Consider the following 13350-nt stretch of genomic DNA (forward strand, 5'->3'; position numbering starts at 1 on the left):
ATATGCCCCATAGTGTGTCAGATCACTTCCATAAGCACCATGACCCATTCCTGCTCAAATTCTTGGGGATTTGCAAGGTACATAAACAATGGAGAGAGGGGGGGGGGGACTATATTGCACTTAATTCCAAGGAAGAGGCCAGGTGGATATACAATCTAAAAACCCTGACCCCTAGGGGATTGAAAGTGCATTTTGACTTGGGATACTTTCTGAAAACCTGAACCACCCCAACCTTTTCATCATCCATTACACACGGTCTGGTTTACCCATGTCAATACACAAACATATGCATATTGTTCAGAGACATATGGATTGCGGTGTGTCTAACCTTATACAACTTTATACAATTTGAAGATCCATCATGCTATATACCAGCATCAAAACCATGGGTATTAAATATATATATGTATACATCCTTGATTTATTTAACCATTTCATTCTCCCATCAGCTACACAAGGTACCCTCATGGTTTTTTATTACTACTATTTTTTAATTTTTATGATGGCACACAACCACATGTATTTATGTATTGCTGTGGGCATATGTATTGTGGTGTATACAACTTTATATAGCTTGATGGTTCACAGTGTTCCATACCAGCAATATTGTCTCTTGTTTATTGCTTATTGTTCATAGCATCGGACTAAACAATGGAAGACTAATTCACGTCTTTATTTTATTACCATCTGTACTGGGAAATCCCTATACATATTGCATGCGTTCATTGTATGTGGAATCAGCTTACCTATTCAACACTCACAAGACTAGTTAACATCAATTACCAACATCTGCAAATGGGGGGCTCGAAACCATAAATACTGGGCATGGAGGATGAACTTTATTTACATTATTTTATCATCTACCTTTCTATTTTCTACATTACTGTGCCACTACCTGCTAATATTTTACAATTGTGGGGCTCCAGCTCGCTAGCATGCTAGCCGATTCATTGGCACTACAAGAGCTACTTTGAACATCAGTAAGGTCTCAGTCAGCGTCTGGATAATCTGAGCGCGCATGCGCTACCCTTCTACTGCACATTTCTGCGGGACCAATAAAAACGCCTACCTGGACCAGGGCAAGAGAAGGAACTCCCGATTTACAGGAGAAAAACATCCCAACCTGACGGAACTACTATACTACTCAAATGTGAGTCTCTAATGCACTTTTGCGGTTCTCTATATATATGATTCCCCTATTGATCGGATACGCTTGGGAGTCAGACGGGCTTGCAATTGCCTATTTTCTTTTTTCCATCTCCAGATATGTTTTTATTCAGCTACCTAATATACTATTGGACTGATCAGAATTATACCTGCCACTTGTTATCTCTGCAACCAACATTGTATATACCTTGCTGCAGTAGAATATACATACAACTCTAGGCTATATATTTCTATATTATGTTTTTAAACTGTTCTGGCCAGAACGTGTTCATACTATACAATTGAATATAATATTCACTTTTGTATCCACTTTATCAAAGTTATATGTATACACTTTCATGCGCCCAGGAACCTAATCCACTCCGCACAATGCATTTCATACATTCAATCTAGCACATTGATCCCCCAGCAAACAAAGGAGTAGTACACTGCTTTTTAGCTGATGTATGATTGGTATAGTCAAATGTATACGCAGAAATGATTGTGAATTTGCTTGCGATTCAAGAACATAACTTTTTGGGAGTGCTATGAAAATGGAGGAAGCAAAAAGTGGAGGCAGTGGGACTGATGGGGGCTAGGATCTCGACCTCTTCCGTTTCGGCTTGCCTGACACTCTGGCTTACCCCTGGGAGGCTCAAGTGGAGTTCAAGAGGACTCTTGAGTTGCTACCTTTTTCAATTGGTGTCTTATTTGGGTACGAGCTTGATGACCTCATTAGTCAGGCAACAGCAGGTATAAGTTCTTTCCTCCCTGTTAAGGCTCCCAATTAAGGCTCCCAATTACAAAGTTTCCAGGTTTTGTTCCTTACAGTTTTCAGGAAGAACACTGAGTAAGCATCTCAATCTTCTGCCCATACAGGTGGTTTGAGAGAGTTAGGCTGACTTGGACTGCTATATGTTCAGCTGCCAAGTCTAGAACAAAACATCTCGTGACAGACATTCTGCCCACCCATATTCCACTGTGGTGTGAACCCATCTACTCCTTTTCTACAAACAGTGCTTCAAAGCTATCATGGATCTCTGGGTCAGAGGAATCAGGGATTCGTGATGGATCTCAACCCAGACGGCTATTTACCACAGGTCTTCCTGCAAGCTGGATAAAAAAATTTGCACCGCAATAAGCCATTCAGTCCCTGATTTCTTCAGAGGTGGTTATTCCAATCCCGGTCCATCAACCAAGTTTGTGGTTTTACTCCAACCTATTTGGAGGGCAGAAACTTGACGTTTTTTTCAGTTCTCTGTCTAAAATCTTTAAACACCTAATTTTGGGTGTCCAGGTTGAAGATGGAGTTCCTTGAAATCAATAGTAAACAGTAACGAGTGCTCTGTTCTTTTACATCAAGTATGTGTCGTGGCCGGGTCCTGAGTTACCAACCGCCACACGAGTAAAGCGGCCATCTTGAAATTGACTTAGTCGCCAGGAGGGTTAATACCAGGCATCGGAGGGGTTAAATCACCGGCGATAAGTGCTACGTGAGAGTTTATTAATGAAAAATGTGTTTATTGTAATAAATAGGTATTTTAATATGTGCGTTCCAGAGCTGGCTGAGTAGCACCCAGTGCTGCAGCATGTAAAGGGTTAAACCCCGGTGAGGGAGTGTAAAAATGTAATTTTAAATGTGCAATGTATGTGTAGGTGCTGCATCACTGATAAAGAGCCGGTGCTCAGCGCTGAATGGGTTAACACCTGGCGCTAGACGCTGGAAGTGTAACTATATGTATTAAATGTATGAAATGTAAAATAAAAAAAGTACTTACCCTGTGCTGGGGCTGCAGAGGCTGCCCTGGATCCCCTTCGCCCTCCGGCAGCCAGCTTCAGTGGCTGCCGGAGGGACTTAACAGCCAGCGCCAGCTTCATGGAATCAAATAGGTCCAGGAGGTGCAGCACCTCCTGGGGGTCCCAGGAAGCTAAGTTCCTAGTAGGACCTCAAAGAGTTTCAATTAGCGACAGGGCAGGGACTGCTGCCCCAGGATCTGGCTGCTCTCCCCTGGTACTATTTTCAGCCAGGAAGCCGATCCAGTCCCTGGAGCAGGGTCCCTGAAAGTAACTTTTGGGTGGGAAATTTAAAAGGTAAATATCTCGCCCCAGACACAGGCACCTGAGCCCCCCTCGTCCTGGCAGCTCGTGGACAGGGGAAAAGTATACTCCCCCCTTTCACTAGCAGCAATGTTAAAGGTGTTAAAGCTCTCGTTCATGCAGCCTGCACGTGAATCAACCCAGATTGGTCAAAGGGACAGGAGGATGCATTACCTCCTGCTAGGACCAAATGTGCTAAATGAAAAAACAGTCAGTATTTAACTTATGTGCAAAACAGAAAACTAATTTTCACCCCTTGCATTGTAATATGGTTTTGTTCAGGAGACTTAAATAAGAAACTTCTTAATTTATGTTCTTTAATGAATTAGGTCCCAGATGTGTATAAAAACAGCACTGTTTTGTATTAAAGGTTCTTCTTGTTTCATCTGACCTGATCACTGGTACCTTCAATCAGTGTGAGCAAATAAACATCACTTGCTTGAAAGACCTGCTTGGAAACTTCTCTATGCTGATTCCTGTGACCTACAGATTAGGCCCAACTCTAATCCATTCCCGGGTCTTCTGAGATTTAGACACAGCTTTCCTGTACCACCGCTCTGCCCGCTATCCAGCAGCTCTGGCCAGTGTGATAGGCCAGGAGGGATCCATTCACAGCAACCCCGTTCCATAAGAGGAGGTCTGTAAGTAACGGGGTACACTAGCAGCGTCAGTTGCCCAGAAGAAACACTGTTCTGGATGCCGGTAAGGAGTCCAGTGGTGGCTGCAATTGTAAGTCTCTCCTACTGCGGTTAGAGGTCGTTTTTAGGATGCTGAAAGGAAACAGTGGCAAAGTAAGCCCTGCTGGTTCCCAGCAACATTAGACAGGGTGGCATAGGCAGTCCATCCTGTCACGTGTTTTTCATGTTCTGATCTGGGGGAGGCCCGAGTGTCTTCTCAGGTCTGCTGTTGGATTATTTACAGTTCAGGGCTCTTCCCTTTTGGGCCCGCCACAGCACCGAGGATCCTGACCAAGATCATGGTAGTTATGTCTCTATTTCAGTCCAAGAGATTATTTTCTACCTGGAAGATCTCATCAAAGCAGAGTAACCAGCAGTGATGCAGGTGCTGGCCCAGACTCTAGAATCACACGGTTGGATTCTGAACTTTAATAAGTCCAGACTGATTTAATCATAGCAAATGATATTTTTGGGTATTCTTCTTGACTCCTAGAAAGAGTGGGTGTTCTTACCGCTGGACAAAATGCAGGCCTTGAAAATATGGTAAGGTCTGTGTCTATTGGTGGACAGACTTCAGTGCACATCTTCATGAAGGTTCTGGGAAGCTGGTGTTGACTTTCGAGAGTGTCCAGTTTGCTGAGTTTCATGCAAGAGAGATTTAGTTAGAACTCCTCTCGAAGTGAATAGATCTCACCTGTCTTTCCAGGTGATATGTCTTGTGCCAAAGTTGTGTCAGCCCCTATAAAGGTCACCCATTATTAATCTGGGATTGGGCCTTGACGGACACCAGCCTTCATTGTTTGGTGGTTGTGTCCTTCACGCCTAATTTCAAAGTCACTGTGGTTTGCGCAGAGCATTTTCAATGGTGAAGGGCAGTGGAGATACAGTTGGACATTTGCACAGCTGTGGCATACCTCCATCACCAGGGAGGCAGTAGAAGCCCTCTAGCTCTAGCCATGCAGAAGACTGACAGGATCATTCAGTGGGCTGAACAAAATATTCAGGCCATCATGGTGATTTTCATCCCAGGTGTTGAGAATTGGTAGTTGGTCTTTTTGTGCAGGTAATCTTCCATCCCAGCAATTGGTCTCTGCATCCAGAGGTCTTTTGCCAGATGCTTGACAGGTGGGGTCAGTTGGATGCCTTGGTTGAGCCACAAGGTAGAGTTCTTCCGTTCTAGGGCAAGAGATCCATTTGGTGGTGTTGATAGATGCCATGTCTGTTCCTTGGTGGTTTTTTTACTTTTTTACCCAGTCCAAGGATCTCGAAGAAGATGAAGAGTGAAGGAATGTCCCAGTCATTCTGGTAGCTCCAGATTAGCTTTGAAGAGGTTGGTACACTGACCTACTCCTTGACGGTGGGTTAATCATGGTGTCTTCCACTCAGACCAGACCTAAGTGAAGGGCTGTTTATACAGCAAGGTTTAGAGTGGCTGGTTTAACTGCATGGCAGTTGAAGCCATGAACCTTCGTGCACAGGTGCTGTCAGTGTGTGGTGGAAATCATGCTTCAGGCTAGGAGGGGTTTCTTTTAACCAAGATTGCTTATGTTCTTACAGAAGGAGTTTGATGACAGTCTGTACCTTCTCTTTAGGTTCAGGTGTCTGCTCTGTCTTTTTTCCAAAGAAGATTAGCTTCATTACTGGATGTGCAGAATTTTGCAGGGTGTATTTTATGGTCCGTTAGGATTTTGGCTTGGTCTTCCTTTTTGAATCTTGAACTTGAAATTCCTGAGGTTGAAAATGGTCTTCCGTTTAGCCAGTTCTGCTGCCAGAAGAGTTTTGAAGTTGACAGCTTTGTCCTGCTTGTCTCCTCCTCTTGTTATCCATGAGCCTAGGGCAGTTCTTCGGATCAAACCTTTCTTCCAAGCAAAATTGATATGCAGATTCACATTAATCAGGACACTGTCCTCCTGGCTCTGGGTTAAGAGTTTATCTCCAGAGGAATAGGGCTCTCTACGTTTGGTCCTCTTTGATTTGCACAAGAGGTTGTTGCTGGTTTCTAAGCTTACCGTTTCTCGATGGGTTACAGTAGTAATCCATCGGGGTTATAGTTGTGCATGACAGCCTGTTTTAGAGGATCTTCAGGCTCACTCCACTAGGTCGGTGAGTGCTTTTTGGGTGGCACGACATGGTGCCTCAACTGAGCAGCTGTGTTGGGTGGCTACTTGGTCCACTGTTCACTTTTACCAGATTTTACAAGTTTAATGTATTTACATCTTTGTTTCTTCTTAGTGATCTTACCTGTAATTGCAGTTTTTGGACATCCCATATGTACTCGGTGGCCCCCCAATTGATACCTGAAGAAATTAGAATTTTTATATTTACATTTAATCCTTACTTCTTTGTCAATTGTGAAACCCCAGGTTGCTACCCTTTTTTGTTTTGGAGGTGGTTGTTTTAACTTTCCCTTTTTTCTGTTTGGTTTATTCTTTCCTTTTCTGTGGGGCTTGGTTAAACATAAACTGAGGCCTTGCTGGACAAGCACCTAGAGAGGCGGGGGATCTTTGGACAACAGTTAAAGATTTACAGTGCCTGGATCCTACACTATAGCCCAATGTACTTGTTGTCACCCAATGGACGAAGCATAAAGATTTTAAGTAATGAAGCGGTCATGGGATTCATTTTTGCTTAATTGCAATGGAAAAGCCCTGTTCTGTCCGCTTGTCTTTGTGTAGTATAATTCTGTAGACTTTTTTTCTGGGGACTGGCGCATTATTTCATGTGGATTAAAGGGCAAGCAAATTATTTATGTTATGATGTAAAAGGGAAATATAGTTATTTTTCTAACAATTCCTTTGCAACAGGTATGATGTAAAGACCCACAAGTCTGCCAGAGTTCCACTCCTAATGTATTTTCTTGAGATTACTCATATTTGCTCATTTCTGTTTCAAGTTATAGTATAACATTATTGTGTGGTAGTTTAAATTATGTATTAAAAGTTGCGACTCCATTCTTATTCTAGGAAACCACTCAGGAAGATACACAGGATCCAGAACTTTCCACCTTGGATGTTTTCATTGAGAGGTTACCACCCAGTGGAAAGATAACAAAAACTGAATCCTTGATTATTCCTTCTACTCGGTAAATAAGACTCTTTATTGTCAGAAGTGCAAAAATTAAAAATGCATCATTGTTGGAGTATAGTATTTGCAAAAAATAGAAATTACAAGTAATGCTTTTATGTTGGGTGTCATATTTCTTTATTTGCTTTGAGTTAACTTATTTTTGAAGTATAAAACATACATAGTTTACAATGAAGGTTAGAGTTAGAGAAACATTGTAAGCTATCAGTTATAGATCTTGATTTTGTTTATAGTTTGGAAGGGAAGCAAACAGGACGTCGTGGCAGGAGCACATCTTTGAAAGAAAGGCAAGCAACACGGCCACAGAACGAGCGTGCCAACAGCCTAGACAATGAGCGTTCGACTGATACACGGATCCATCTCCAGGTAAATTTCATATGGTTATCCTTACAGCTACTTGCCTGCCTTCTGCAGACTATTTTTATGACTTTTGTATTCTCCCCTACAGCCTAATCCTGACATTAACCTCCCTCATAGCCTAACTATATCCCAATACAAAAGTCTAATTCTAAAATAACATGAAGCTTAACCTTACATTTGTCCTTGTGTCTAGCTCTAACCTTGCTCTTTGCAGCCTAATCTTTAGCTAAATTTACCACTGCTGTCTAACCCTTGTCTCCGCCCACTAAAACCCCCTGTGCTGTTTTAATGTAAAGTGCCACTGGTTGAGTAGGAGCAGGGGTGCAGCAGCACAGTGGTGGAGCCTGATTGAACGTGCTTTCATACTTGGCACAATTGCTTCACAGCATAATTGCATGTGAGTAATTTTCCTTGGAATCAATTGCTTACTGTTTTGTATGTCGGAAAAAGAAACAAACTAAGGTTCGGCAAAATAGGGCTGAACAGCACTCAAACCCTTTAAAACTTAACTTTTATTAGTTTTGTTAAAATAAAGACACCATCAGACCAAAAAAGACAATTGTGAAATATTAAAACAAAGCATCAACACAAAAGACATGCGAGTTAAAAACATTCACTGGTAGGGATAAATTATAAGCGTGTAATATAGAGCTCATACTCTTTTTCATAAATCACTTGGGCAGACAGACTGTAATTGCCTCAATAGACTGTCATGTGTCCACAGATTTTATTTTCTTAAAAAATAGCTAGAAATTGCTTAACATTCATAAACAAACTTTTTGATACTGCGTGTAATCACCATTAAATGTCCCTGAACCGGGATTATATGGACTGCGCTTGTTGTGAAGGCAGATATATGCTGCGCTGTAAGATGGCTATATTGTAGTTAATATATTCCATGCAATCACTAATAATTGTTACTTAATTGGGAATAATAAGACTGTAAAAGCAGCGTGTGTCACGCTACACGTACTATATTGGTATCGGGTAACTGTTATATGAGATAACAATCGCAATGCCAGAAGGCGACCGCTATCGTACATAAGGTTATTGTTAATACCACGGTATTAAGAGGCTCAGTCTCTCAATATGAACACCAAGCATATATAGTAGAGGATATGATAATACAATTTTTTAATAGACAGGCTTTTTTGTATGTAGTTAAGAACTTTAGGCCAATATTAACATATGGAAAAATAATATTGATAATCCAGTGAACTGCTAAGACCTCAACCCTGTTTTTACATACTTTGCCAATATTTGCTCTACTTTGCACACCTCACAATCCCAATATAAACATTTAACAAGACAAGAAGTGGATTTTAACTTTAGAGAGCGCTAATGTTGTTCACTGCATACATTCCCATTTTCAGCTATTCTTTTATAACTGATACTGCACATAAAAAGTATTTAATACACATTGAAAGGATTCTCGTAGAAAACCATCTGAAATTTTCAGACCTGTAAGTTTTTTGTTTTAAATTCCATTTTTTCATAAAATGTTAGAGAAATGTAATAGTTGTCACAGCTGAACGCTCCAGATAACAATCAGGTTGTACATAACAGCAGTGATAACTTGTTCTTTTATGTGATTATTTCTATATTTGGTGGCAAAATGTTTTTGTTTTGCCTTTTTATCACTGAATATTCAGCCAATTTAGGTAAGGAACATTACAAAACATTTAGAAATGTTGCCAAAATGCGTAAATTTAAATTGTCTTTGTGAAAGAAAGGTTACACTGCTAGACATAGGGGTATAGTAGGTGGTCACGGGAGTCAAGACTCTTTAACATTAAACTTGTGAGTGTGTGGCTCCACCCCTGCTATACACCTCACACAGGAAGGAGTACTCCGTTTAGTTTTGGTGCCCTTAGGAGTCTGGCATGTTTTTAAGGGCTCCTGCCCTGGATTCAATTATTTGCAGATTTTATTATTTTTCTTTATTTTGCTAAAGGTGGACCAATGTTCTGGGGTAAGGAATGCCTCCCAGGTGGTGGACAGCCTGCGGCTTTTCTCCACCCCAGGTCCCTGAGCCGGGGTGAGTAGCCGGAGTGCTATCTCATCCTCAGCAATGCTGCCCAATCATTTTTTTTTTTTTAAGAATGTGCAGGAGACTGCAGCAAGCTGTCAGCGCCGGCACACTGGCAGCGCTGACAGCTGCAACCGCAGCAGACCTTCTGACAGGTGCTGTGGTCACGTACCCTTCTCCCTAGGCTATGAGTAGTTCTATTCAATGTATATGGTCATTTATAGCATTTTAGTTGGTTAGTTATGTGTATTTTTTTTTATATTGTGTCTATATTAAATTTTATTTATACTTGATGATCCGTGACCTCAGATTTTTGTTTTGTTTAGTATCCTCTATATCTTCAGTCAGTTAGGTCTCTAGCGCTGCAAGTTGTTATTTTGTTTATTCAATCAATCAATACTTTCTTATTCTGTTCCCAGCATGTCTTATCTCTTGTATGAACGAGTCTAGTTTTTCTCTATCAAGATACTAGAAATCCCCTTTCATAAGGATTTATTTAATTGACTGTATATTGCATCTAGAAGACCAAGGTGCTCTTTTCAATCTGGTATTCGAAACGGCTCAGCATTCAGCTACACCAGATCAGAGGCCTTACCTGCTTCTCGGACGCAGGCTGGCAGCGGCCTTCCCTCTCTCTTTCCCTTGTAAGAGTAATCTCATACTAGCGAAATGCCAGTGCCATTACCTATTAGTATTCATCACCATTTCAGCCGGCCACTGGAACATCTAAACTCCCTGGCAGTCAACCACCATCTTATGGCATGCCTCCGGTGGAAAATATATGCTATCAGAATCCTGGAGGGGCTGCAACTACTCCCACTCAGGCACTAATACATTTACACCATTACAGGCACACCCCACCTGCTATATGCACATGTTGCTGGCATAGAAACGTCTCACCAGACTCTGAGCGTACGGCTACAAAACTTCCGGCACCAATTCTTGGAGTGGCGGTCACAAGATCCGTTAAGATTAAAAAGTGAGCGTTTCTCAAATTAGTGGCCACCCATCACCAGCTCTGGCCTATCTGTTTCCCATTATATCAGCAACGTATGCAGCATCCTCGCAAACTGAGAGTATTATTAAAGTGAAATACTCTCCCAGCATCAGGGCAAAGGGCTCTTTTCTCTTGGGGACATCTCCAAGACTTTCCCCTACTCCAACAGAATTTTTCTTCTGCTCACTAAAGTCAAGTCTCCTGAGCAGCTGCTCTTGGCAGCCCTGCATCGCATCACTGCACCTTTCAACACCTGAAGCGGCCCTCTCGGTCAACAACGCTGCTGTACTCACCTGCTCAGAAAAGGCACCTTCATTTAATGTGCTCCTCTGATCCCTGGTGAGTGATCATGAGGTCCATCGCTAGCCAACTATCTGTTTCACATTCAAATCGCAGACTCCGGACTTAAACTTCTTGATTCAGGTACCTCAGGTTTACCCACATCGTTGCCTGGACAACCGTGAGTTATCAGTTATCTGGCAATCTGGCTTTTCCCCAGTAATCACCCTCTTTCGTGGGAAACCTTTCTGCGAACATCTGGACTGTAGATATACAATTTATTCTCTTGATCTATATTTGTTGATGTAGGGATTATTTATGTGGCCATTTTATTCGGACATTTGTTTTATTTGGACATTCGTTTTTAATTGATTTTATGCACCAACCCCTATGGTGTGAATTGTCCTGTTTTATTATCTGCTTGTGTGACTTATTTGTATTAAACCCTTGATTATTTATTGATTGCTCTTTTCTTCCATATTACATCTCCACTTGCATTTTTTTGTTTTATAGTGGTTATTGAGCACAATACACTTTACTATACAACTGTACTTTTATCTGTTTATCATTTGTCCTTATTATTTTCTGCTTTGCACTGTTATGTATTGTCACATTTATACTTATGTCCATTTAGCAATTGGTAAGCATTCAATGATCCTTAGGTGATTGAGCGCAATGCATTGTGTGTATATTGGTTGTTTTACAGGAAGGGATTCCTGAGTACTGCTGCTCTTGCCGAATTTGGGGTTGAGCGCAGTTCCTTTTTTATTTTTCTCGATTTAATACATATATCTCTTGCCTGAGAAGTAGCTCGCCCAGCCTGGAGGTCCCGGATGCGGCCCACAAGTCCCTACAACAGGGAGCTCGGCCAAGGCGGGCATGCAATTACGGCTCTCTCTGAGATACCATGGAGCCAAAATCTGGTTATAGTTGTGAGATTTATAGTGTAGATAATAGGTAATACTTTCCATACTTGCGATATGTCAGACATAATTCTGCAAGGCCTGCATAGAAGGGGGATTGGGATTCTTCCAGTGGTTAGCTATAATCACTGACTTAGCTGCTGAAATTATACGGGAAATCAGCTTATTGGAGGAAGTGCTCTCATCAGGCAGGGGGCGACAAAGAAGAATGTCCAGGGATCTTTTGTTACCTGTTGTTCTGAGACAGAGTTTATAAGTGAGAGGTCCATGTCCCAGAAGGGGGCTAAACGTGGAGCATCATATCCCGCTGGCCGCATTCCCGTCAGCGTCTCGGAGTGGATGTAGGGACCGTTCTGGAAAGTTTGTCTGTCAGGTGTGTAGTACCACCTGTAGTACAGTTTATAAGACATTTCTTTGATTAATGTGGAAATTGAGCTCTTGGCAATATCCTCCCTAATATCCTTCCAGCAGGACTCGTCTGGGAGGGGGGAGGGGGGGGGGGGTCCTTGGTTCCTACTCTCTCTTCCCTCTCCCCCTTTCATGATGACCCTGTGCATCAACGGTGGTCTCTATTAGCCAGGTATAAATAACTGAGGTCATACCTTTAGTAAGCAGGAAGTTTAAGCATAAGTGCTCGAAAAGGGTTAGGGTATCAGGGGGAGATAAGGTAATAGCAAAATGTCTAACCTGAAAAAATGTGAAGGCAGAAGGATTACTGTCCACCACATTTCTGTATGACTGTGAATCACACAAGGGGGTTTCTTGTCATTTGTTTAGCTGTGTGTTTAGGTAAAGTTGTGACCTCTTCTGTTTAAACAATATCGTCTGTATAGCCACAGAACAATATCTGACCCTAATTGTATCTTGAGTGACTTATCTGTTATCTGTGAAAAGATAAACACAGATGATGACCAATCAGTCAAGCCCTGGAACACCTCAGAAGGCTATTTCTACCTTTTAAAGACAACGCTCCAAAATAACAAATTGGCATTCACTACCCAGTGATAGCTGGGTAGTGATTAAGTAATGGGTGTGCCAGCTGTGTGATACACTACACTAAGCCTGGTATCAGCACATGCAACTTCAAGTTTCAGGCTTTAACACAATCTACCATTCAAAAAAATAATGGAAGCTCTACCCAGTCACTGAAATCCTACATCAAATATTTAAAAATAGCTGGGGCTTTCCCTTCCAACTTCCAAGTGCTCGCTAGCAACTCCACAGTCACTGGGCTTAGACTTTTGAACAAGGTCAATAATTAAGCTTGAAATTGTACCTGAACTAAACCAGCCTGTAAGCCATGGCAACTCTCCTAAGCCCCAGCATATTGTCCTCCAGCACCTGAATGGGTCATAGCAAGCCAAAACATCACCATGATGTTGCAATTCCAAACAATGATAGGTATTCCTCTTCATACAGTGAACTTCCTGTTTATGCCATCCTATGCGTACACTGTCGCACATATTTTCTGAGTTTTTCCACCCAGGTAATTTTCAATTGTTATAACTCTTTATTGTTGTTATGTTGTTTTTGACTTGCAGGTTTTGCATATCCTCTACAGAATATAATTTATTTCCTTCTCTCCCCCCCCACCTCCCCCCCTTACATTTCTTCCACTTAATACTCCACTAATTCCCCTCCATATCCTCTCCTTCTCCTTGCTCTCCCCTTTGCCCCCCCTCCCCATTTCGCAATGATTAAGACATCTTAATTCATTCTATTGAATTAGAGCTATGTGCTGCCTCCCCAGAGTTCTAA

The 13350-nt window shown here is 41.8% G+C and overlaps 1 protein-coding gene across 5 annotated transcripts in view; it reads left to right on the top strand.

The window, feature by feature from the left end:
* PACS2 (phosphofurin acidic cluster sorting protein 2) overlaps positions 1 to 13350 on the top strand; it is a 410192-nt gene that overhangs the window by 187359 nt on the left and 209483 nt on the right. For all 5 annotated transcript variants that reach the window (XM_075192154.1, XM_075192150.1, XM_075192151.1 and 2 more), the window contains exons 13-14: positions 6884 to 7002; positions 7238 to 7370. In XM_075192154.1, the coding sequence (XP_075048255.1) occupies positions 6884 to 7002; positions 7238 to 7370 (252 nt within the window). The remainder of the gene's footprint in view (positions 1 to 6883; positions 7003 to 7237; positions 7371 to 13350) is intronic.

This window comes from Mixophyes fleayi, chromosome 12 (assembly GCF_038048845.1).
Source record: "Mixophyes fleayi isolate aMixFle1 chromosome 12, aMixFle1.hap1, whole genome shotgun sequence".
In the NCBI taxonomy this organism is placed as follows: domain Eukaryota; kingdom Metazoa; phylum Chordata; class Amphibia; order Anura; family Limnodynastidae; genus Mixophyes; species Mixophyes fleayi.